We start from the raw sequence: 26,965 nt of genomic DNA on the forward strand, positions 1-26,965 counted from the left end.
TCCTTGATGTTTTTAGACCTGTTGTTTACATTACAGCCCATCCCCACCCGCTCAGTGATACCTTTACTTGGAATGTCGGGACTGAAACAATCAAGGAAGAGATAGAAGGAGTCAGACACAAATGAAGAGGATGTTCTTTAGAAATGTAGTTTTACTGTAAATGGGGCAAATCCAGATCATTCAATTGTTATCATCCCAAAATGAGCAAATTTTAAAGTTGTAATTAGTGAACTCAATTACTCTATTACTGTTTCCTTTAAAGCATTTAATAAATACCTGTTGACTACCTAAGAAGAATACAAGAAAAACATTTACACACAATCCTTTATTGGCTCTAGGGCAGGCAGTTATTCTATAGGAATAACTATGCTTTTAAGTTTTTTTTTTTTTTTTTTACTTCATTGAGAAAAATGTTGAGTTAACATTAATTAATAATTAAGAGACCCGACTCTGATGTGCTTGCTGGTCTGGGATGAGACTTGAATATATATGCATCTGTTATAACTCGTCAAGAAAAGGTGTATGTCCCAAGTTTCCACTAGATGACATTGACTTCTTGCCAGAAACAAACTTTTTTGCAGCCTTAAATAAAACACAGAAAGTTAAATAACATTATCACCAAGTAGATAAACCATATATTTCGAGTTTATGGACAAGACATTCTAAGACAGCAATTCTGTAATACAGCCTCGTAAGACAATTAACTGTGAGATAGTCGTTTTATTTTGAATGTGTACAGCATCACATGTAACTAAGTAAACAGAAGGTCTCCAGGACAGTCTTGAAGAAATAATCCATTGACAGTTAAAACCAGGAAGAATGGTTACTGGTAGGCTGCACCTTGTTTTATATTACAATGGTAAAAGGCCTGGGTTAATTGAAATACTGGTATTGTTAACAAATGTAAATTTTATGTCTTGGTGTTCCTTTTATTTTGGAAGATGGGCCGTTGGTGGTAGTATTGAGAGAATATGTAGTCCAAGCTGCTTGGAACTCACAATCTTCTCAATTTAGCCTCCAGAACACTGGGCGGCTCCAGGCATCTGTTACCACGCCTGGCTGTTCTAAGTGTAACAGCACAGGGCAGGACTATGTAGAGCAAGAGCTCCTATATTATCCCAGACTAGCTTTTCTGATGCAAGAGCAAGGATTCACATAGCCCTTACACGTAAATAGACTTTTTAGATGATATCAGAATGACTCTGGGCCAGCTGAAATGCAGGCAGGGGGAGTATCTAAAACCAGACCTGACTCTTCTACCCCACTGTCAGCTCACAATGGTGAGAAGATGGTTAAGACACCTGCAGTAAAACGGGGTGGTGTCTTTACTGTAGAAGCACCATCAACGACGGTAGATTTACATCAGAGTTCACCTGATTAGTACAACTCAATCTTTTCTTTTCTTTTTCTTTTTCTTTTTTTTTTTTTTTAATGGTGTTTTGAGACTGGGCTTCTTTCTCTGTGTAGCTCCTGCTGTTCTAAACACCAAGCTGGCCTCCAACTTAGAGATGCACCTGCCTCTACCACCACTCCCTGGCTGTAACAGACAACTGAAATGCTGTAGGAAACAATACTAGTAAGAGAAGGTCTTAGGCTGGAAGAACATGGAAACTGCAAGTGTGTGCATGGTGAAGGACTGGCACGGGGCTCCTTGGGTTGAGAAGCAACAAGTGGCCATGAAAGCTGGGAAGCCACTCATTTGATTCTGCCTGACCTCCAATAGTTTAAAATGGTTCAAGATGGGTATCTGCTAGAATGGGGAAGACACATACACCCAACCAAGTTGCTAGGGAAGCTGTTTGCAGACACGATGGTAAAGAGCTCTCCTGCTCTCTGCACTAACACAGGCTTCATTTGCTTACCTTTACAACATCGGCATCAGCCACAGAGTCAATCTGCTGAAGGACGGTCGACGGTGGCATATAAGAACCTGCAGCTAGAGCCTGTGACCCAATCTCACTCAGGAAACCCTCTGAAGTCTCCACAGACATTAGATATCCAGCTTTCAGCTTGTTCCTGTCCAATAAAATGTAGAATTCAGTTTTATTTTTCCCACCTTTTCTCCTCCCTCAACAGCAAGACAAAATATATTTCAAACAGGCTAAAAACTGTTGAAGTCCTTACTTCAGCACTGCTTTTATGCATCTCTATTTGGAAGGTGTCAATTCAAATCAGCTCAACACTCAACAGGCTGTCCTTTGATTTTGGAGTGTGGCTTAAGTAAAACTTTTAAGGTGAGTGTTAATCATGAAGCAACTTTTAACTTATTAAAACAATGTGTCTGTTGTTGCTGTTTTTTTTTTTTTTTTTTTTTGAGATAGGGTCTCTCTAAACTTACTATGGCTGGCTGGCCTTGAACTCAGATCTGCCTGACTCTTCTTCCTGAGTGCTAGGACTAAAGATGTGTACCTCCAAGCCCAGTTAGGACTTGATTTTAAGTTCTCTCGGCATTTCTTTTTTCCTTTGTTTTTAGTTATTTTTTTATTTTATGTGCATTTGAGTTTTGCCTATATGTATGAGGGAGACAGATCCCCTGGAACAGGAGTTACAGACAGCTGAGCTGTCCTGTGGGTGCTGGGAATTGAACTTTGCTCCTCTGAAAGAACAGCCAGAGCTTTTGACATCTGAATAATCTCTCCAGCCCCCTTTCTAGGCATCTCTCTCTCTCTCTCTGAGACATGGTTTCTCTGTGCAGCTTTGGCTGTCCTGTAGACCTCTGTAGACCAGACTGACCTCAAACTTAGAGATCCATCTGCCTCTCTCTCTTGAGTGCTAAGATTAAATGTATGTACCACCACCACTGGGGCAGGCATTTTTCTTTCTTTTTTTAAACTAGTTTTAAAAACATTTATTCTGATTTTATGTACATCAGTGTCTTGCCTGCATGAGGATGTCGGATACCTGGAACTGGAATTACAGACAGCTGTGAGCTGCCATATAGATGCTGGGAATTGAACCTATGTTTTCTGTAAGAGCAACCAGTACTCTTAACCACTGAACCATTTCTCCAGCACCCCCAGGGCAGGCATTTGTAGTAAGACATTCTATTTACATGACTCTTAATGTACCATCCACATGGCTGATAATTACACACACACCCCAGAGCACAGAGCACCAAATCCCAATACTCAATTGGGTTTTATCTCAATGAGGGAGGGGGCATGATGGCCAAGTAGGGTGGGAAAGTATGGTAAATACAATGTGTTCTACATCCCATAGCTTAAACATGGATGCAAAAGCTTCACTTTGAAACAGACAGCCTTAATTCACAATTATGCCATAAAGAAATTGTTATTTCTTACAAACATATCTTCAAAAAGCATCTGAGTTTATCTATACTAGAAATGGATCATTGAAGGTAAAGGTGCTTCCTACTGAACCAAATTCAGTCCCTGGAACCCACATAGTGGAGTGGTGGAAAGAGTGACTTCCATACATGTGCCATGGATGGAGAGATGGCTCAGTGGTTAAGAATACTTACTGCTCTTGCAAAAGGCCTGGGTTTGGTTCCCAGTACTTACATAGAGGTTCATAATCACTGGATCCTGAGGATCCAACACCTTCTTTTGACCTCTGAGAGCACAAGGCACACATGTTGTACACTTGCATACATGCCAAACAGGCAAAATACTCATACACATAAAGTAAATATAAAAATTACTTATTTTTATTTTATACACATTGATCGGTATTTTGCCTGCACATATGTTTGTGTGAGGGTGAAGGACCCCTGTGTCTGGAGTCATACAGACGGTTTTAAGCTGCAATGTAGCTGCTAATGGGAATTGAATCTGGGTCCTCTGAAGAGCAGCCAATGTTTTTAACTACTGAGTCATCTCTCTAGCTCCTAATTTCTTTTTAAAATATAAAAAAAGAACCATAAGTAGGAAATCAAGGGTCATTTCTGTAGTACTGAGATTGGAACCCATGGTGAATGCAAGGTAGTCTACACTGAACTACAGCTTTTCCTTTCCATGTAAGGCAGTCTACACCGAACTTTCCTTTTTCCTTGCTAACACTGTTCTCTACATTTCAACTTTTATGAGCATATATTATTATTTAAAAAAAAATTTAAATTTATTTACTTTGGTGCTCCGCCTCCATATATGCCTGTGGGAGGGAGTCAGATCTCCCAGAAGTAGGAATCATAGACAGTTGTAAACTGCCATGCATATGCTAGGATTTGAACCCGGGTCATTTGGGAGAGCAACTAGTGTTCTTGGGCACTGAGCCATTTCTCCAGCCTGAGCATATAGTATTTTTTTTTTTTAAATCAGCTTTTAAATAACTGAACTATAAAATACATAATATAGAAACACAGAAACTTACTTGGCAGCTTGGACATCTGCACTGGAAAGGTTTCCTTGAGCAACAGCTTTTACTTGGTTGTAGGCAGCCTTGATAACCTAGCACACAAGTAAAAAGTTAACAGTGGCCAGAGCCTAGGTCTCCTGAGGTAATCATAGCTCTGGTACTGAGGCAAAAACATAACAGGAAGTTCTATTGTTCATGGGGAATTCTGTGGTCACCATCTTCACCATGCAGCTGGTGGCGATACTTTGAAAGGTCACAGAGCATTTAGGACATAATCTAGTAACAGTCACTGGGGCAGGGCCTGTAGGGATACAGCTGGTTCTGATCCTGGTCCTGTTTTCTGCATCTCAATCCAGAAGAAGCGAGGAGCTGCCTCTGACTTCCACCATCATACACTCCTTACCATGATAAAGTGAAACTGTGAGCCAAAATAAAGCCTTTCCCTTTAAACACCGACTCTCACAGTACTGAGAAATGAAGCTGTGCTTAGACACACATGTAATACACAGAGAAAACCAATGCTATCCATGAGGAAAACAGAAAACAGAATAGACTCCGTGCTACTACTCTTTATTAGGAACACACATCCAAACACAGCTAACCTGGAGAGCTTGCACACATTTGCAATTAGAGTTCAGTAATCAAAAGAGGAGAAAGTGAAAGAACCCAAAGATTCACTGAGGTGGGTACTTGGTACATATTTGTAGAACAAACAAATTAGGATTTTCTCCACCTCAGTCTTGGCATCATTCAAGACTTGTACCTTATTGTTCTGTATAATGACATAAATTCCAAGACTTTGATTTCCTTTTCATATTGGTTACCCACTTCCATGGCCACAATCTGACTTGAACATAATGTAGAACTGACTGCCTAAGGTTACACAATCCCCTCAAAGTCTCCAATTCCAAAGCCTGGCCTCACTCTAGTCATTGTCCCTATTCCCCCTCTTTAGTAAGATCTCTAATGCCTCACCTGTTCACTTCCTCCCAACCTGTTGCCCTGCCCCTGTGTCTTCTAAAACTGGCCCACACTGCTAAGTCATCCCTACGTCACCCGAACAATCTTTTCAAACACTTCCTATTTCTTCCTCGCTCTACCGTGCCCACTTTCAGGACTCCAACCTGGATGAATCCTATTATCCACCTCCTTCATTTTCCTGTTGGGGAGTGAATGTCAATGAAGAAAACTTATTATACTATGCAGAATCCATGGTCACTATTTAAAGGAGACCCTGACACTGTTGCAGGTCCATTCTCTGCTGTTAGCCACTCACTTCAAGTCTCTTACTTTCAAGTTTCTCTTTCCCTCACATGTGACTCAGCATTAGCTTTTGTTGCTGAGCTAAAATACCTCTTTCTCAATTTGAACCATTTATCATTTTCTAAATCCTGCATCTCAAATTTAACTTTATACTTTCAGTGTAGACACTGCTCACCCTCTTGAGCCTCCTCTTCACAGACTAAGCTCCTCTTCTCACCAGCCTTTCACTCCTTTGCACTCAACACCATTTTCTCTTCTCGTGCTATCTGTTCCCTTCACTCCTCCAAACTGTGTTGCTGCCAGAACCTCAGATGAGTTTCTTTTTCTTTTCTTTTCTTTTTTTTTTTTTTGAGATAAAGATTCATCCATCCCAGAACTCATTATTGATCTTCCTGCCTCCTACCTGGTACTGGGATTAAGAACACTAGATTACAGACATAGGTCACTACACCCAGTTTATATGACAATGCTGACTAAACCCAGGGCCCCATACATTACAAGGAAGCACTTTACCAATTGAGTCACACCCCAGCCTTTTTACTAACACCATCTATATAATGAAGACCTACAAATATGAATCCTGGATGTGACTCTCCAGGGTTCTGAAATACGGATGTTAGAATAACTTGTTTAAAAAGAACCAAAGTATGCATTTCCCCTTTCTGTAAGCATTAATACAGACTTGTAAAGTTTTCAGAGTAACAGATAATCTAATGATAACAGACCATAAAGATCTATGACAAAGCATGGCAGTCAGACATTTCAATTTAATTAAAAACACAGCAATGGGAGAAGAGCTTTAGGATTAATGAATTTGTGACTTACATCTCCAGCCGCTGCAGCCTGGGAGATAGTGTAAATCCCAAAGAGCCCAGAGTCCGAGTAACTGGCATTAAATGCAGAAACCTGAAATACAATGGAACTTTCCTGTATAGTATTTTTCTAGGTAGAAGAGATCACAATTTCCCAAGATTATTTGGATAAAAATTATAATATAAACAAAACACAGTAACTGACTTAACTGGCAAGGACTGAAATGTTCTGCAGATTATCCCTTTCAGAACCGTAAAGCTATAAAGGGGTTTGTGTTATTTAAACCTTCCTTCCTTTTTATTGGGCTTTTCAAAGCTTCTCTTACTGACTGTAGTCATTAAGCACACAGTGACAGCAATGCAGAATGTAGCGGGACAGACTTCACTCCTTTATTTTGCTGGTGGTACCATCTGGCTCACCAATTTGCTTGTATTTCTATGAACTAAAGGCAAAGGACCAGATACAGGTTTTGCCTAGCAGCCACAGTCATCAAAGGTAGCAAGAATTTAGCTCATACCAGATAGGGTGAGTCAAGTTTCAAACTCCTGAGGTTAACCTTAAAAACAAAAAACAAAAAAAAAAAAAAAAAAAACCCAAAAAAACCCCTAGACTATCACCATAAGGTGTTAAAAGATAAAGATTTTTGGGGTTTTTGTTGTTGCTTTGTTTTTCAAGACAGGGTTTCCCTGCATAGCTACAGCTGTCCTAAAACTCTGTAGACAAAGCTGGCCTTGAACTCACAGAGATCCACCTGCCTCCCAAGTGATGGGATCCAAAGCATGCACCACCACCACTCGGCTTATTTTCAGATTCTTTTTAAAATAAATGATTTATTTATTTTTATTTCTTATGCATTGGAGCTTTGCTTGTATGAGGGTAATGAATCCCCTGGAACTAGAGTAACAGACAGATGTGAGGTGCCATGTGGGTGCTGCAAACTGAACCTCAGTTCTCTGGAAGAAAAGCCAGTGGTATTCTTAACCACTGAGCCATTTCTCCAGTCCTGATTTTCAGGTTCTTGAAATAGATTTATTATTGATGTCCCTATGAATACAACCTGAAAAGTCCACATTTCAGACCCATGGTCTAGATGATTCTTACACACAATGAAGTTTAAGAATTATTGGTTTAGCTGGGTGGTGATGGCACACACCTTTAATCCTAAGTACACTTCTGTCTGTCCGTTTTTATCTTTCTGAGGCAGGATGTTATGCAGTCTGGGCTAGGCTCAGTAATTATAAATACTTGGTTGACATTTCACATTTTCTTTTTCTATCTCATTTGAGGCAGGATCTTGTTATGTAGTGCAGGCTAGCCTTGAACTCCTGATTTTCCTGCTTCACTTTCCAAGTGCTGAGATTACAAGAGTATGCCACCATGACTGGTTGATATTTCATACACTGCTGATGCAAATATCACATTTTGAAAGCATTTTCCTGTCATAAAAGCATCAAAAGTTAACATAGGCATGGTGGCACATGCAATCCTAGGGTTTGGAGGTAGAGGCAAGAATATTAGGTGGTTAAAGTCATCTTCAGTCATAGCAAGTTCTGAGACCAATCTGGAACACATGAAACCTTGTCTCACGCAACAACCACCCCCCACCCCAACCAAACAAAAGTTTTATGAGGCTAGTTTTTAAAAATATTTATTTCATATATGTCTGTGCATGTATGTGTGTGGGTACTCTATTTGCATGTATGCTTGCATAACAGAAGAGCATTAGGGTCTATTCTGGATGGCTGTGAGCCATCATGTGGTTGCTAAAAACTAAACTCAGGATCTCTGGAAGAGCTAGTCAGTGCTCTTAACCAACAAGCCATCTCTCTAGTCCCTCCTGTTCTCAATGTCATCATTTTTGTATTAATTTAATCTCAAGATGGAGGCATATCTGGCCACTTGCTTGTAAAACAAAGAATAGCAAAACTCAGGAAACAGCCTCAGAAAGGAAGTTACCAGTTATATCTAGGGGAATAAGACAATGAAGCATTTCTTTAATTAACATTTTTTCTTTATATATCACATGTATTTGTAGATAACTATGCATACATGTTCTTGTGTACATATGTGTAGAGGCTTTGGTATCATCTATCAGTGACTTCCTTGGCTTTTGAGACTAGGTCTCTTACTGGCCTGGAACTCACCTAGTAGGCAAGCACGCTGTTCAGGGAGCCCCAGAAACCAGCCTATCTTTACCTCCCCATCACTTGGATAACCATGTGCCGACATATTTATAGCCTTCTTACATGGTTTCTGGGGGATTAAATTTAGGTCCTCATGTTTGCAAGGTAAGATTTACCCTTTCCTGTTTCTAGTGTTGGTGGAATGATACTAGGTTTGAGCCACCCAATCAAGCTTACAATTGCTCATCTTAAAATTTAAAATCAGACTAGCATCAATAGATAATCAAGACCGTATCACACGTAACATGTTTATGGATGCTAAAACAGGAGATATGACTGCTCAGACTCACGTCAAAAGGCTGGTGACTTCCTTTGGCAACACTCTGGCACAGGAGGCTGGTGGTGTTGTTGCCCCTTTTGATATGTGGTCCAGCACCAAGAAGATGCTGAAGTACACTAAATGCGTTTGCTTCTGCACTTCCAATAGCAGCACTTTCTGCTACAATAGCAGCATGGACCAGATTATCTCCATTCTGCTCTCTAATTTCACCTGGGTCATGTAAGGAGGGAGGAATAAAAAATATCTTTATCATCATTAGTTTTATTCAAAAGTATTCTCTATGACACAATACTAATAAACTGAGGTTAAGGTCTGTGGTTTACCAGGTATCCCCACTCAAAGTATATTTCCCATAACACCTGAGCCATCTACTTCTTTTCTTTGGTACTGACATGTTTGGTAGTAACAATCAAGCCAATACTGCCCCAACATACTATTTCTGCAGAGAAATCCCACTGGCATATGCTATTAAACCTAAGAGAAAGAATACTTACCTCCACGGTACTTGGTTTTTGCACCAGCTAAACCAAGGCCACCCCTCATGTTGAGAAATTGTTCAGCAACTTGCTTTAGGACAGAATGACTCACACCTGTTTCAATGGAAACAAAAACAAAACTAGAGTCAATACTTCTACAATATAATTATAAAGCTTCTGTTTTTCCTTGTTTTAAAATATGTAATTATTAAATGCAAAACAGGCTTCGAGACAAATCATTAGGCAAAAGCACCGCGTCAGTCCAGAGACCAGAGCTGGATTCTTGGACCCCACCTGAAGGTGGAAGGATTGCCTTCTGACCTCCACATGTGTGGTGGTGATGGCATGTGCTCAGCTGCTAATCATGTACACATACATACTAATAAATTATTTAAATCCAAAGTACCCAAACATTACAGAAATAAACAGCAAAGAAAACATAAATCTTCTTACCAAAACAGCACTCTTCCTGATATCAATTCATAATTTATTATTAATTATTATATCACCTAGATGTTTTCTTGTATAATTACTGGTATATATTTATCTTCTTTCATCTTCCTTCTTTTCCTCTTGGAGACAGGGTTTCTCTGTGTAGCCCTGGTTATCCTGGCATTCACTCTGTAGACCAGGCTGGCCTTGAACTCAGAGAACCGCATACCCCTGCTTCCTGAGTGCTGGGATTAAAGGCATGCACCACCACTACCTTTTGGGGTACCAAAGGCTGAATCTAAAGTCCCAAACAGGCTAGACATGTTTTACTACTGAGCTACATCCTAAGACCCTATTTTAAAAGTGCTATTATTGTCTTTAATTTTTCTAAATTGTCTTTCATATTTTGTATCTAAGTAGTTAGAAATGGTTATAAGATATCCCACTCGATGAATATATCATTTATTCAACCAGTATCTTTTTAATAGACATTAGCATGTTTCTAATAGCTGTTGGACTCATGAATGCATGTACACTAACAGGCAATCACGAGTGAAGAGACAAATAGGTAAGAAAAGATGTAATAGCTATGTCACACACTTGATAAGTAACTATACAGTATCTGAAATAAAGAACTTAATAGATATATTCAAAAGCTGCCAACTCATACTCCCATCATTAGTTCTTTTTCTTTTTAAGACGAAGTCTATGTAGCTCTGGTTGGTCTAGAACTCACTATGTAGACAAGGCTGGCCTCAAACTTGGAGAGGTATACCTGCTTCTGGAGTTCTGGAATTAAAGGCATGAGCCACCACACCCAGCATACCAGCAATTTTTGACAGTGTATATTCTTCAAATCCTAAGTAATACTGGGAAGAGCCAACTCTTTAATTTTTGCCAGTCTTGCAGATTAAAATGCTCTTAGTTATTAGTGATGCTCTTTGCTTATAAATTCTGTGAACATTGTCAAGACTTTAAAGGAAGTAGTAAAATATTATGATTTGTTTCCCAAACAACTAGCAATTGAAACTCTATTACATACCATCCTCCTAAAGTTTTCAAAATGTTCAGCCCTATGCATATGTCACACAGTTTAAGGGGTTGCTTTCGGGAAGCAAACTGACATGCAGGCAATCTCAAACTTACCAAGTCCAACCAAAGCCATTCTTGCACTTGTGAAGTGGTTCTGAACAAAGTAATGTAACTGAGGAAGTAAAGAAGAACTATTAGATATCAGTATGAGTACAGAAGGCTAAAAACACTCAAGTGCAGTATGGCAGGAAACAAATCCCCAGGTTTGAATGTTGCCATATGGACTATGAAGGATTAACTACTGCACATCACAATAATTTAATAATAAAAACTATGGCTTAAAAAAGCAAGACCTTATGGCCTCATGCTTCTACAACTGTGATGAAAACTCTAATAAAACCAATGAATTTAAACAGACTGAATGGTATGAGAACTTGTGATGGTTTGTTTATGCTCAGCCCAGGGAGTGGCAATGTTAGAAGGTATGGACCTGTTGGAGTAGGTGTGTCATTCTGGGTGTATACTATAAGACCCTCATCCTAGCTGACTAGAAGTCAATATTCTGCTAGCAGCTTTCAGATGAAGATGTAGAACTCTCAGCTCTGCCTGCACTGTGCTTGCCTGAAGGCTGCCATGCTCCCACCTTGATGATAATGGACTGAAACTCTGAACCTGTAAGCCAGCCCTGATTAAATGTTGTCCTTGTAAGACTTGACTTGATCATGGTGTCAGTTCACAGCAGTAAAACTCCTAAGACAATTATCTCAATCTCAAATAAAATAAATGAATGGCTGGGGAAAGTGAGTAAAGTACTTGCCATGCAAGGGACAAAACCAAAACTTAGAACCCAGAACCCATGGAAATGCCAGGTGGGCACACTGGCAGAGACTGATCCCTAGAGCTCTGTGTCTCAGTAAGAGACCCTGTCTCAATAAATAAGGTGAAAGGTGATAGAGGATGATTCATGACTTCAGTCTTGAACCTCCACATGTGTGTGCATGCATATGTAAATCCCCACATACATGTAAATCATGCAAACATACACAGCACACCAGATATGAAAATGAAAAAAATATTAAAAAATTAATAAAAGCAGGAGTATACATTGGCTTGAAATCAAGAATGAGACTAAATTTATGCCCTTAGTATAATGTGGTTTTACACAGTGTATCTTATTTACTGTATCCTGATGCAGGTAATCATACAACACTATAAACACTCTATGACAGACAACTATTACTACAGTACTCCTACTCATTTCTTCTTCTTTTCTTTCTTTTTTTGAGGTAGGTTTGTTCTACTCATTTTTGAAACCAATTTGTCTAAAATTTTACTTGCTATCAGGTCAGTCAACATCAGGATTCCTGTGATAGTTACCCCAGATTATCAAATAGATGAAAAGACCCATTCTAAATTTGGGTGGCAACATCCATGGGCTAGGATCCAGGCCTGAACAAAAAGGAAGAAAGCTAGTGGAGCACCAGATTTCATCCATCTGTTTTCTGACTGCAGATGCTGAGTAACCAGCAGCTTCACACCCCCACTGTCAGGCCCTGCTGCCAAGATAGTCAGTGTCCTCAAAATCTGAGCCAAAATAAATGTTCTGCCTCTTCTAAGTTGCCTTTTAAAATGAAGAATGGCATCATCACAACGGTAAAAGTTACCAACAAATAGTTTCCAACATAGATTACAGAATTGACAAAGAGGGTGAAATAAAAAAATATCACCGCTGTCCTTCAGCTCCCACTGCTTCTGATACCCACAGTACAGACGGATTAAGTCGATTCCAGGTGGAATCTTAGAATCTTTAAAACCAGTCAGGTTTTATGCAGTTGGAGCACATCTCTGTGATCCTGGCACACAGGAGGCCAATGCAAAAGACTTTGAGTCTGAGGCCAGTCAGGATTATCATACAGAGAAAAAAAAATCCAACTTCTTATTTATCCAACCAGCCACACATGGCTACTAACACTCAGTGAGATTTGGGAACCTTGTGACCACCACAGGCTAAGCAGAAAAAAGGCAGACTCACATTTAATTCTCCAAGAGGTAGTATTCATTACTCACTTTGTACGTAAAGTGGATCTGTACTCGTTTATAAGCAGAGTCACTAATCTACACTGCAGAGGTACAGTCTCTACTGGACGGGTCAAGAGAGTGGCTGAAGTGACACTGAGAAGAAACAGTGGCTTAACTTCTACCATTTTAATCAAGAAGCTATGGCCTAAAATGATGGTAGACACTGGTGGAGTTATCTCTCTATGAATGTTCTTCTATTGCAGCTGAATTGCTAAAGTGTACTACCCTAATTTCCTTATCCTTCCCTTAGCCTAAAAACACATTAAAAAATGAACAAACAGGGGCTGGAGAGATGGCTCAGTGGTTAAGAGCACTGACTGCTTTTCCAGAGGTCCTGAGTTCAATTCCCAGCAACCACATGGTGGCTCACAACCATCTGTAATGGGATCTGATGTCCTCTTCTGGTGTGTCTGAAGACAGCGACAGTGTACTCATATAAATAAATAAATCTTAAAAAAAAATAGAACAAATCAAAACATTAATGACCTTTGAAAGCATTGAGCTTATCATAGTTAGCATTTTAATATTGCCAACAATAAGTTTTTGCCTTAAATGGGAATTTTTTGGTCTATACTGACTCATAAATTGCCTTTATTTACAATATACTATGGAATGTTTATATAATTGTTAATATTTTTGCTTCATTTCTAAAAAAATAATTGCATTAATGATAATGGTGTATGTAAATCTCGGTATGACTGTGCCGTGATAAAGGTCAAAAAATAACTTTGGGGAGTTGGTTCTCTTTATTTATCTTTTCATTTATGGTGGGATGTAGGATCAAACTAAGGTCACTGGATTTGTGTGGCAAGAGCTTTTACCTGTCAGTCATCTTACCAGCCCTCAGTTAATATTTCTGAATGAGTAAACTGCATGTCATTCTAAAATAGGGAGCTTACATAAGTAATCACCTAATGCTGGATATTAGCTTATTTCTAATTTTTATCTATTATATAGCAATTCTGACTAGACATCCTTGAGAGCAGTGTTCTTCTTCTTTAGATACCTATATGATATTTTTTTCATCAAGGGGAATCTGACTTCTAAAAAAATTTCAAAACTCACTGGAAGCTTGTCATATGGAAAGTATTGCCAGTTCTAGTCCTGTGACATGAATTATGACTTTTCTTCTCCAGACAAATCTTCACTTGGCTTATGCAGAGTAGCCTCAAACTTGAGGCAATCCTTCCACCGCGGCAATCTAAGTGTTGGGATTATAGGTCTGAACCACTATACCTGCTTTATAAATTATGATTTTTGAATAAGTACCATAGAATAGTAGATACTAAATTATACATTGGTAGGTCAAACAAGAAGATTATATAGTTTTCTAATCACAGACTAGCAATGAGAAACAATACTTGAGTCAATACCTAGAAAGGATCGATAATTCCAAAATTTTCTTTGTGTTTTTGTTTGATGAAGAGTCAGAAAGCTCTATGAACTCAGTTCTTTCCACCTTTATCTGGTCCTGGGGATTGAATTCAGGTCACTAGGCTTGTGTGACAAAGTGCCTTTAACCATAAACTCATCTATCTAGACACTCAAATTTTCTGATAAAAAATTAGGGAGGAATGGGTGGTAGAAGTAGGCAATAAGATTATGTCCACCGACCTACACTTACAGCATTTTTACCTGTGTACCAGTTGCATGCCTGATGCTGCAGAAGAGGACACAGGATTCCCTGGAGTTACAGCTGTGAGTTACCATGTGGGTGCTAGGAATCAAACCTGAGTCCTCTGGAAGAATAGCTAGTGCTTATAACCTTTGAGCCCGCTCTCCAGCTCCAATAGTCAATGTGTCTTGCTTTAAAAACAAAGTTCTAAGGCATAAGCTTGCCCGTGACATGTGATAAATCTGGCCCCTAGAGGCTGGTATGCTAGAAAGGGTAAATCAACAATGCTGGGCTGAATGGGAAGTAAGGAACTGAGGCTTATTTCATACATGTCATCAGAGACACCTAATTTTATAACTATAAAATACATTACTATAATATTTAACCATTAAATTACTTAAAAAATATACATACACATGGAAAAGGCTATAGACGAAAAGACACCACGTATTAACATTAGAGTGCCTTTTGGCATGTAAGCTAGTTTTTGTCTTTTGGCTCTAAGTCTCCTTGCATATTCAGTGCATGTGCAGAGGTGTGTGTGTGTGTGTGTGTGTGTGTGTGTGTGTGTGTGTGGTACACGTACATGTACAGAGATCAGAGGAGGATGTCGGGTGTCCTGCTCTATCATGCACTGTCTTACTCCTTAGACAGGGTCTCTTACTGAATCTGGAGCTAGGTTGGCAGTCAGCAATCCTGGTGATTCTCCTGTTTCTGCTCCGTAGTACCAGGATTACAGGTCCATGTAGCCACTCTTGGCTGTGATTACATGCATGTAAAATTCAGACTTTCATGTTTGTGCAGCAGGAGCTCTTACACACTTAGCCACCTCTCAAGATCCACAAAACAATATCTTCTTCATTTTGCTTGTTTTAGATTTTCGTTTTAGGACCTCGTTATTCATAAAACTTTTTGGTTAAAATATCTTAAAAAAAACTGTTCAAAAAGAAGTTTAGTCAAAAAAAAAAAAAAAAAAAAAAAATCAAAAAAAACAAAAAAAAAAACAAAAACAAAAAAACAACAAAAACCAAGAATGCTGGGAAGATAAAAGCAGAATAGATATCTTAAGACTCGGAGTTAATACAAATCCCAACAAACACCCTGAAACAGCATGTTTAATATAATGTGGTCTGGTGCTTAGGAGTGAGCATTCATAATACAGCCCCATCACTTACTTCCTCTGATGTTATCTTCCCCATCCTGTAGTCAGGACAGTACAAGGGATTAGCCAAAGCATTCTTGTAGGCAGCATCATGCAAGTTCTCAATGATACCTGAAAGGTAAACAACAGGTGCTCAAATGTATGGGTGGCTATGGTATTTTTAAAAGACAGCAATGAGCCTATACAGATTTGAGACTGAAGTTTCCAGAGACTTGAAATTTGTTACCACATAACTTATAGCAACTTTTAAAGGAGCACTTGTCTCTGTAAGACAAGGATAATTTATTAATTAATCTGAATCTGACTTTACTTCCAGGTTCCCTCCCTGGGTAATGAGAGAGTTGCCAAGAACAGGGAGCTATGAAAGCTGCAAGCTTAGGTCAATCACCAGTTATTGGAAATAAAAAGGTGCTTACCACTGACCTAGACTTACTCTTTCCTGGTGCCCTGTCATTGCTGCACCTGCCTTCTGGGTTGTGCCTTCTCTGGAACTGTAGCCCCTATAGCTGTTCATTATTTGGGTTCACCTCCTGATACCAAGCACTGTGCTAGTTGTTAGAAACATGGAGAGGAGAAAGATACAGTGGCCACTCTCAAAGTGTTGAGGAGAAAATTATGAAATAAAATTGTTATGATTACCATGTTAGCAGCGAGGTGCACACAGGAGGACACCGGGAAATGGAAGAGAGTAAGAGAAAGAAGTCCTGGAAAAGTCTTTTCCAGTGATTAATTCCCAGTGACTAATTTGTGAGCAGTATGAAATGCAGAGGAAAGAGACTTTTAAAAAGCAGAGTCTCTGACTCAGGGTCGGGTTGGGTAGGGAGTCGGAGATGGAAAGAGAAGATGCAGGAGCAGGGAAGAGAGAACAAGAAAGGCTTCGCACAGTCTTCACCGTCAAGTAATGATAATGTTTAAGGAGATAGGTGGGTATGTTTAGCCTAATTTAAACATTACAAATGTAGACCAGCATCAAAACACACATGGTTCCCATTAGCAAGTACTATTTTTGCATATAAATGATTATGACAAAACTAAGAAAAGGAAGATGGGGTCCATTGAAAGCTATAAAGGCTAGACAAGAGTTTTGGACTCTAACTCATAAATTAGTTTTAAAAGATGTTCACTTGGTTTTCAAAGAAGGGTCCTGGCAAGGAATCAGGAAATTGGATTAAATTGGTTTTCCTAGGGGTGGTTGTGAAAGCAGCTAGGAGATATAATGGGACATGTTTGGTCAGAGAAAGACAAAGACTGGAACCCTGATGATGAGAAACAGCCAGCTTGGACAAGTACGTCACATTTTCTACAACTTTGCTGTTTGACCACATTCTTCTGGGGCACAAGTATCACCATCACATATTAGCCACACAAACCTCTCACTAAGTCTCACACAGGTTCTTCCTAAGAGTCCCGCACTTGGTACCCAGTGCCACTCAGACCACTGCAGCTGGCCCCTATTCTGGTCCACCTGCTCAGTTCTGTTCCTACCAGAAGCTATGTAATGTCTAAAAGCCAGCAGTGTTTGCTTACAGATTTGGTTTGCCAGCTCTATCTGTTAAGGTTATACGATCAAACATTACAAATATTAAAGCAAAAAAGTTATTTTAAGAATTATGGAGGTTTTTCTTAAAATCTTTGTTGAAAAAACAACTTGATACAATATATTTTATGTTTTTCCTACTCAACTTTCTGTTCTTTCTTTAAAAACAAATAAAACCCAAGAAATACACATACACTCTGACAAAAACAGTAATCTAAGTAAACAAACAAAAGACCAAGAGAAAGCATGTGGGATGTGCTCTGGAAGGACCCTATAGGGGTTAGTGACAACAGCCACAGCCAGCTCCTTGATTGTTCTCAACAAACAGGGAAGGGAAGGAACAGACAGCATGTATAATCTACTGTCCATCTGCCCACTGTCAGTGTGGAGAACCAAACAAACAAGACTCTAATAACAGAGCACACTTTGGGAGGTATTTTCAAGTCTACATAAGATTTTTTTTACAAATTGGATCTTCTCAAAACCAGTACCTTGGAAACAATGGAATAGAATCTGCAAATGTACTTACGAGTCTGTGGATTCTGAAAGGCAACAGCTTTGTCAATCTTTAGCTGAGATCGAAGGGGAGCCACTTCCCAACGGCGAAATTCTGGTGCTGTTGTGACATTGAGCAGGAACTCCATCAGGATTTCACTACAGAAAACCAGTGAAGGGGTACAAGTCACAAACTTATGCTGGTGTTATGACACACACTTTTAGTTTGACATCTGGTGAGTGGAGGTTAGGAGACTCTTTCTTCTAGGCTAGCCTGAGCTATGAAATAACACCTTGTCTTGAAAAACCAAGGACTTGGGTGGGAGCTCAAAGATAGAATACTTGTTTGGCAAGCTCCAAGGCTCTAGGATAGTGGCTCTCAACCTTCCTAACACTGTAGCCCTTTAATACAGTTCCTTATGTTGGGTGACCTCCAATCATAACATTATTTTTGTTGCCATTTCATAACTGCAATCTTGCTACTGTAAATTGTAATACAATGGAAACTGTATTACAATCAAACATTACAAATATCAGTGCAAAAAAGTGATCTTAAAAATTATGGAGTATTTTTTTTAATGTACTTAAATTTTATTCATTAATTTTACATATGAGTACACTAACTGCCTTAAGACACATCAGAAGAGGGCACTGGATCCCTTTACAAATGGTTGTGAGCCACCATATAGTTGCTGAGAATGGAACTCAGGACCCCTGGAAAAACAGTCAGTACTCTTAACCACTGAGCTATCTCTCCAGCCCCTGGAATGTGTTTTTTAAAAATTTTTTATTGAAAAACAATTCCTAATACAATATTTTTTGCACATGCTTTCCCCATTCAACCTTCTGTTCTTTCTGTTTAAAAAGAGAATCATAATGTAAATATCTGTTTCCAATGAACTTAGGCAACATCTGTGAAAGGGTTGTTCGATCCCCAGAGGAGTTGTGACCCACAGGTTAAAACCTACTGCTCTAGGTAATCTCCAGAATCAGAACAAAATGTTAAGTCAACATTTAAGATACCAAACTGTAATCTTACTAGTGGTTAGGAGCCTAATTAACACCAGATTTGTAAATAACATTCCGAAGTAAAAGTCTAAGATCATGGTGACAAAGTAAACTGAGTATAGATTAGTCTTTGTTTTAAAATTTAAACTATCGTGCAAAGTGTTAGGTTTCTTCGTGGCATTTTTAAAACCATTTTTTATTGATCCTCTTCTAGGCATCCTCTCTGTTCTTTTGCCCCCTTCCATATGTACTTTTCCACAGCCAGGCACTTCCTTTCTCCTCCACTTTTCAGGGGTTTCACTCTCTCCCTTGGCTTCTGCAACACCTTGTGGTTCCCTTTCCAGTGTCATGACCACACCCATGCGCTCCTACACACACACATACACACATTAGAACCACACCCATGAGCTCCTACACACACACACACACACACACAAACATTAAAGGCTAGGACTTGCTGAGAGAATATGATATTTGTCTGAGTCCAGGACACCTTCTTTAATACAAAATTTGTATTTTTATTTTATAACTTTAGTGTGTGTGGCTTTTTTAAAAATTCTTTCTTTCTTTCTTTTTTTTTTTTACAGTCCAGTCTTTAGCCCTCTCCCGGTCCGCCCTCTGACTGTTCCACATCCTATACCCCCAACCCTATTTCAAAATTTTTATTTTTCAAAAAAGCATATTATTTCTATTAATTTTTTCTCTATTAATTTTTAAAAAGGATTTATTTATTATATAAGTACACTATCTGTCTTCAGACTCACCAGAAGAGGGCATCAGATCTTATTACAGATGGTTGTGAGCCACCATGTGGTTGCTGGGAATTGAACTCAAGACCTTTGGAAGAGCAGTCGGTGCTCTTAACACTGAGCCATCTCTCCAGTTCTTATTTCTATTAATTTTTCTCTTTAGATTTAAATAAGTTTTATTATATATATATGTCTCTGTATAGACTTATAAACTTGAGGACCCGTGGAAGCCAAAAGCGGTCACTGGATCCCCTGCAACTGGAGTTACACGCAGTTGTGGGTGTCCATATGTGGGTGTAGGATTCAGATTCTGGTTCACTGCAAAAGCAGTATGCACTCTTAGTCATTCAGTCAACTGTTTCTCTGGTCCCTATGTCTTTTTTTAACTGAATTTTATACTTAATAGTAGGTTTTATTTGTACTATCTGTCCCTAGTACCCCATAAAAGCAGATACTCTGATACATGCAAGTACTTACATATCATTCCGAATGCCTTCTACAGTGTATGCCATGTTTTCCCTTGTTGCAGTCACACTGAGTTGAAAATAAGTTACAGTGAATTATCTGAACCAGAAAATCCTATATATTTAACTAAAAATTCTAAGTATTTTTTAAAGGTAAATAAATCTACCTTAAAAAGTAATCAAATTTTGACTCATGAATGAACCTCAAGGACCTTATGTTAAGTAAGTTACTAACAAACAGTTTATATAATTTATTCATATAAAGAACAAAATGACAGCAAAATGTAAAGCTAACATTTCAACAAAAGGACAGTCAAAATCAGAGAAAACAGGATGGTGGCCAAGGACAAAGGGAACAGGAGGTCACAGCGTATTGGGAGAGTTTCAGCTGAGTCCAACAGTAAAGTTTCAGAGGTGGCTGAAGGCATCAATTATTAAATGTCAATGCCATGGAACCATCCATATATATATATATATAGGCAAATTTTATGTTCCACATAGTTTACAATGAAAAACAAAAGGGCTAATACTCAAGACTTCTTTGTAGTCTTTTGATACCAATTCCCCTATTTTCCCCAATGCCACAAACCATAACCCTAAGTATGCTGTCTTTAAACTAAACAGATATACAAGGTAATTTCACTTCCTAACTGCTGTTCACTAACCATCAGTTCTTAATAATAATGATAATGATAATAATAATAGTAATAGTAAGATCAAGGCTACTATTCTTTATCAATTTCCTTGAACTGGACTTTTAGCATCCAGTCTTTAAAATATCAGCAGTTTATGGTGGCATCATAGTACCACACTGCTAATACCATTTCTGGTTTCCTCTTTGGGGAATAGCCTTTTTCTACCTTTTTGTCCCCCATTCTTCTAGTCCCCCTCCCCCCTTTCTGGTCTATGGTTTTTTCTTTTCCCATACAGAAATCTTTTGCATATTGTACCCTCTATAAATATCTACTCCCCATCAGTCACATCCATCTACCTACTGTATGCACAGCCATGTTTCACATTTTTGACAAAAAAAAAATCATCAACTTTTTCCCCTTCTGTTTATGAAATCTTTAATCCCTTTGTTAATGAGAATTCATCCTATAATTGAATATTTGTATTCCCCCATGCACTTTGGGACAGGGTCTCACCATGGAGTCCTGGCTGGCCTGAAGCTTACTGAGATCCTCTGCCTTCCAAGTGCTGTGGTTAAATATATATGCCATTATGTCCAGCTTCTTCTACCCACAAAGATTTTATTTTTAATTATGTATGTGTGGGGGTATGTGCACATGAAGATAGCTGACAGTAAGGGCCAGAAGGTGTTGAATTCCTGGAAGTAGAGTTAAAGTAATTGTGATCTATCTGACATGGGCCGCTGGAGACCCAACTCAGGTTCTCTACAAGAGCAATGTGACTTCTTAACCCCTCAGCCATCTCTCCAGCCCTATTTCTTGTTACTATTCAACACACCTTAATTTACCACCAACTGCTTCAATTCCACGGGTTATCTTGAAAGATGAAGCTCCTTTGGTAGTCTTGAAAAAGAAAGAATGCTTTGTTAATAGTTCTTCAATGTCTGGTCTGCCACACATCACACTATATCAGAATCTATTGTCTTAAGTCTTATTAGCAGATCCTAACAGAACTTTACCAGGTGGGTCCTAATTAGCAGGTACTTTTTAATAAGAATTATGAGATCCAACAAAACTCATTACATATATGTTCACATACATATATACTATTATTTTGTTTTTCTGAGACAATGTCTCCTTACATTGTCCAGGCTGGCCTGTAACTTTTAAGCAGGTCAGGTTTATCTCAAACTCAAGAATGGACTTTCCTGCCTCAGCTTCCCTGAGGAATTACAAGCCATATGCCATCACACCAAGCTTAAATTTTAATTAAAAATACAGTTGTGTAAAAAAACTGTACTAGCAAATATAAACTTACTCTAAAGAAACTTGTGTAGTGGAGAGACTTTATGGGTATAGCTTCTGGCATTTCTAGAAGACACATCTCCTAGTAAACTCCCTGATCCCTGACTCTTTCATTCCTTCCATCCCCTCTACTACAATGTTTCCTGAGTCTTAGATATATTCCACCTCTTTCACATGGCCATTGGTGTTCTGTAGATATTCAACAAGGACAACACCAATAGCCATGTGAAAGAGGTGGAAAAGTCCATGAAGCCTCAACCCCTCACAAAGAATTACAGACAACTGAAGAAAGCTGAGAATGGGATAGAAAGTTCTCCCCATGGAAGAGCACAAGTACTAGTGGTCCAGTGACAAATGGCCAGCCCTAAAAGCATGCATTCAAGTAGCATATAGACTGAGTAGGTTATATTTAAGAATATATATGAAAATACATGTACATAGTAACATGAAAAAAAGAGGACATGAATTTGAAGGAGAGAGGGAGGGTACATGAGAGGGTTTGGAGGGAGGAAAGGGGAGAAATATAATCTCAAAGGAGAAAGAGAAAGTCAGAAAGAAAGATACTTGTATATCAGAATTTTCTATTTTTTCAATTTTTGGCATTTTCTATTAAAAAAATGTTGTGTCTCCTCTATTGGTTTCTTATGATTTGATCTCAATATCCAGATGGATATTAACAATTGTCTGTGACCAATATCATGTGGTTTCTTATTTTATGTTACAAGATTTTACAGGGTTAAATAACAGCCCTTCATAATTCATATCTACTCAGAACCTGAAAAAGCGACTTTATTAGGAAACAGGGTCTTTGTAAATGATAAAGTCAAATCACATTGGATTAGTAGGAGCTGTAAAACCATTATGATAGGTGTCCTCAGAAGAGGACATCTGGACACAAGGACAGACAGAAGGTCAGCTAAGAGACAAGAGAAGCAGATACTAGAGTGATGCATCTTTAAGCTGAGGAATATAAAGAATTATCAATAAACACCAGACTCTAGGAAGAGGCAAGGAAGGTTCTTCCCTGTGGAAACATGGCTCTGCTGATGCCTTGACTTAATATAACACCTTGGCTTTTAAGCCTTTAAAACTGTAAGAAAATACACTTATTTGAGTTAAGCCACCCAGTTTGTGTAAATATGACATGATAGTTTAAAGAAACAATACAGGGGCACTGCTTTCAAGCTTTTACAGTTTTAGTAAGACAAGGTTTCGTGTAGTCCTGCTAGCCTCTTTCGTTTGCTAGCCTCTTTCTTTTTAAAATTTATTTTATATATGTGAGTACACTGTCACCGTCTCAGACATACCATAAGAGGACATCAGATCCCATTACAGATGGTTGTGAGCCACCATGTGGTTGCTGGGAATTGAACTCAGGACCTCTGGAAGAACCGTCTCTCCAGCACTAGCCTCAGACTCTTGATCCTCTTGTCTCCACTTTTCAAGTGCTTGGTTGCAGGTGTGAACCTCAATGTCTTTTATGTGTATGCCTATACACACATGCTCATAATAGGCCAGAGGAAACTGGGATGTGTTTTCTGAAGCTGTCTTGAGGTGGGGTGTTCTCTCACTGAACCTTGCTTGTACGTTAGCAGCCTTACAGGACCTGCCTGCCTATCTGTTAAGGGTACAGGTCTGCATGGCTATGATTGGTTTCTTTACATGGTGTTTCTGTTTTTGTTTTGTTTTGAGACAGAGTTTTTTTTTTTTTTTTTTTTTTGTAGCTCTGGCTGTCCTAGAACTTGCTTGAAGACCAGACTGGCATGGAACTCTGAGATCTGCTTGACTCTGCCTCCTCAGTGCTGGAACTAAAGGCTTGCACTGTGATCTCCTGGCTGGTGCTAATATTTGAGGTCAAGTATAATCTCCTTAGCCTCTTCGGTTCTGTCTTCTCTCTCTCTCTCTCTCTCTCTCTCTCTCTCTCTCTCTCTCTCTCTCTCTCTCTCTCTCTCCCTCCCTCCCTCCCTCCCTCCCTCCCTCCCTCCCTCTCTCTCTCTCTCTCTCTCTCTCTCTCTCTCTCTCTCTCTCAAGATGTATGTATGTATGTATGTATGTATGTATATATGGATGAGTACACTGTATATCAGACACACCAGAAGAGGGCATCAGATGCCATTACAGATGGTTGTGAGCCACCATGTGGTTGCTGGGAATTGAACTCAGGACCTCTGGAAGAGAGGCCAGTGCTCCTAACTACTGAGCCATCTCTCCAGCTTGGTCTTGTCTTCTCTACAGGCCCAAGATCACACACACACATCATTTCCAAACACTAAGGTAACAAAGACACTTACCAAACTAGATGCAAGACGTAGTAAATGAGAGGTTCCCAAGTTGTTGGAGTCCTCATATCTACTGCCTGCTTTGATGAATAAGCCAATTCTTGAGAGAGGAGCACAGTTTTCCAGAGAAGCAATCACCAAACCATTTGGTAATTTGGTAAACTGTAGTTAAGACAGAGTAGAGATGTGAGGAATGTCTGTCTTTAATCAAGGAGTTTAATTAAAATAGATGTGGGCTCCACTGAGCTGCTCAGTGGAACTAACCTCAAGATCCTGGGGCTGCAGAGGCACTTTTCCAGGGGCTGCTGAAGTTTTAACCTTCGGGGCAACTTTGAGGGAATAAAATCTCTAAAAAACAAAACAAAACAAAACAAACAACAACAAAAGATCCAAAGTCAGGTTTTGTGTGCGCACAGAAGAACAGTCTATCATATATAAAAGCAAGGCATCAGCACTACTACTCAACAGTGATTTCAAGTAAATCTCCACCTTCATGAAGGAAGTTCTGACAAGTAACTCAGGATTTATTAGCCATTTAGTCTACCCAAGCCATTTTTTCCCCTGTAGTTTTTCTTTTCTTTTCTCCCTTTCCTTTTTGAAAAAGAAAGTTTGCAATGTAGCCCAGGATGCCTTTAAATTCAGGATCCCTCTGGGACTACAGGTTTATGCTACCATGCCTGGCCTGAAGCATTCTTAAACATCTACCAGTTTGTGATTCATACAGAACAATGAGTTCTCCGTGAGCTTTAAAAAAATACACATTTTGTTTTTCCTTTTAATTATTTTATTAAAATGTCAAGTGCTCCTTCTAGTGGTGTTTTCAAAGTTTCTAGATGGTTGGGTGATTAACACTTTAAAACAGATTCCAGCACTCCCACTTCCTCCATTTGCCATTCTTCCATTTATCTCCACTAGAAGCACCTTCCTCTCCTCGGTTACTCTCCATGCCCCTAACATCTGCACTAGTTCCATCCTTTCATGTGCTGTTTAGGCATATCCAATCAAGAAAGCTTAGCTTCATCAGACAAATACCTACAAGTCAACAGCAAATTCTCAATAATATGTAATAACTTGGATGATAGATCTAAATGCACTGACTTCACACACACATATTTATAAATTATACACAATGGTAAAAAGCTATTACAATATTCCAATTATGCCTAGGGTTCACAGGGCTACTAATGGACATGCATGCAAATACACTTTGAAGATGCTAAAATCCAATAAACACGTTGCTGTTGTTTGTCAAATGTACCTGTAAAGCTCTATAATGCTCCTACTCTGCACTGCCCAGACTGCTGTATACTGAGCACTAAGCCATTGGTGCTGGGCTAATCTGACTGCTGCTTTTCACCTGTTTGTTGAATTACTACTTTCCTTCAGTCCCGCTTTTAAATTATGAATTTAACTCTTTGTCATTACCACTTTAGTTTGCTGGATAAGGTATATGCAGCCGCTTGTGATTTTTAGCTGTGAACACCCAATATGTAATTCCATAACATCCAAGTATAACAGTCCACATATGAATAATCCACAGTTCCATTGCCAAGCAAGATTTAGGTGCTTTTGGGTAGTGACATTTAAAATTTTCTGCCTTTTTTTTGGGGGGGGGGGAGTGGGATCCTTTCAGGAAAGACATCTCTCAACTGTCATACAATTTCTGCTTTGTTTTAATAACACACACACAAACATCAATTTATTCTCGTGGAAAGTTAAGTCCTGCTCTCGAAGAACAGGTCTGTAAGCAATTGGTTTGTCTAGGGAACAAGGAAACACCATGCTCAGGCCTGGTGCAGCAGTGTCTAATGGTCTCTCAACATAGACACGACTGGAATTCCGGCGTTGTAATTCTGTGCGGTAGGTAGGGACTGCTGCTGTATGGTTGGACGGTCTAGCTACACCGCTGACCTCTAGATTCTAAAGACACCCTCTCAAAGGGTTGTTGTTAACAAAAAGCTCCATGTGTAAATGGCTAGTAGGGGCAAATTAGCCCTTGCTGAAATTTAAATGCTCCCATTTTCATCTCTTCATAACCATTATTTCACAGTGATAACGTGCTGACACATGAGGTACTCCTCTCGCAACTCCCAAGTGACAACTCCATAGTTTAGGGCTAGGAAGGAAACTTGAAGATCAAGAGCCCCTCCTGGAGGAAGCCTTTAAATAAGAGACCGAGAAAAGAGCGTGTTAAGGAATGCCTGGACTCAGTACTGATCGGGAACGAAGGTGCGGGCATAAGATAAGCATCGCGCCGCATTTGTGCATTTAGTATACTCGCAGTCACTGGGGAAACTGACGTCCCGGGATAAACCCAGAAGCAGAGGAAGCAAGCGGCTCCGGTTGTCATTGGCCTCCGCCCTACCTAAGCTTCTCGAGTGACCTTTAGGAGTCACCGGAGAGCCGATTCTCCGCCACTCTCAAGGTCACCCAGCTCTCCGGCTTTCCCGGCGTTAGCTCTCTCCTGCTCACAGAACCGGCCGAGACTCCCAGGCCTCAGCTAATTCTCAGCCCGCTTCTCCGCGGGGTTTACCTGAAGGGCAGACCCAGGCCTGAGGCTAGGGCCGCACACTCCGCTGCCAGCCCCTGAGTGGCCGACAAGCGTCCCCAGCCCTGTCCCACGCGCGCTCTATGCTCACCGAGAAGGACCCAGCTCTGCCGAGGAGCTTCATGGCTCTAGCAGTTGCCCTCTCCCACGGTCACCACTGCAGAAAGCAAAGCAAGATGGTGTCGGAGGACCAAGTTTCCCGGCGTGCACCGCGAACTTGCCGACGCCCCCTTGGCCGGAAGGCCCTCTAGGCACTCTGTGCTCCACTGCTCCTGGAGGCGGGTTGAGCCCTGCTGCTG

General features: G+C 39.7%; 1 protein-coding gene across 1 annotated transcript; it reads right to left on the minus strand.

The window, feature by feature from the left end:
• Positions 1-306: 306 nt before the first annotated feature.
• On the minus strand, positions 307-26,914 carry UQCRC2 (ubiquinol-cytochrome c reductase core protein 2). The gene is made up of 14 exons (XM_080912033.1): positions 26,758-26,914; positions 24,383-24,466; positions 24,131-24,280; positions 21,373-21,437; positions 19,916-19,972; positions 17,716-17,840; positions 15,663-15,760; positions 10,908-10,965; positions 9,348-9,443; positions 8,864-9,063; positions 6,403-6,483; positions 4,330-4,406; positions 1,863-2,016; positions 307-582 (listed from the first exon to the last, which is right to left on the minus strand). The coding sequence occupies exons 1-14, from the start codon at positions 26,788-26,790 to the stop codon at positions 499-501; spliced, it is 1,362 nt and encodes a 453-aa protein (XP_080768159.1). The 5' UTR covers positions 26,791-26,914; the 3' UTR covers positions 307-498.
• Between the last annotated feature and the right edge of the window lie 51 nt (positions 26,915-26,965).

This window comes from Micromys minutus, assembly GCF_963924665.1.
Source record: "Micromys minutus genome assembly, chromosome: 2".
Taxonomy (NCBI): Eukaryota; Metazoa; Chordata; class Mammalia; order Rodentia; family Muridae; genus Micromys; species Micromys minutus.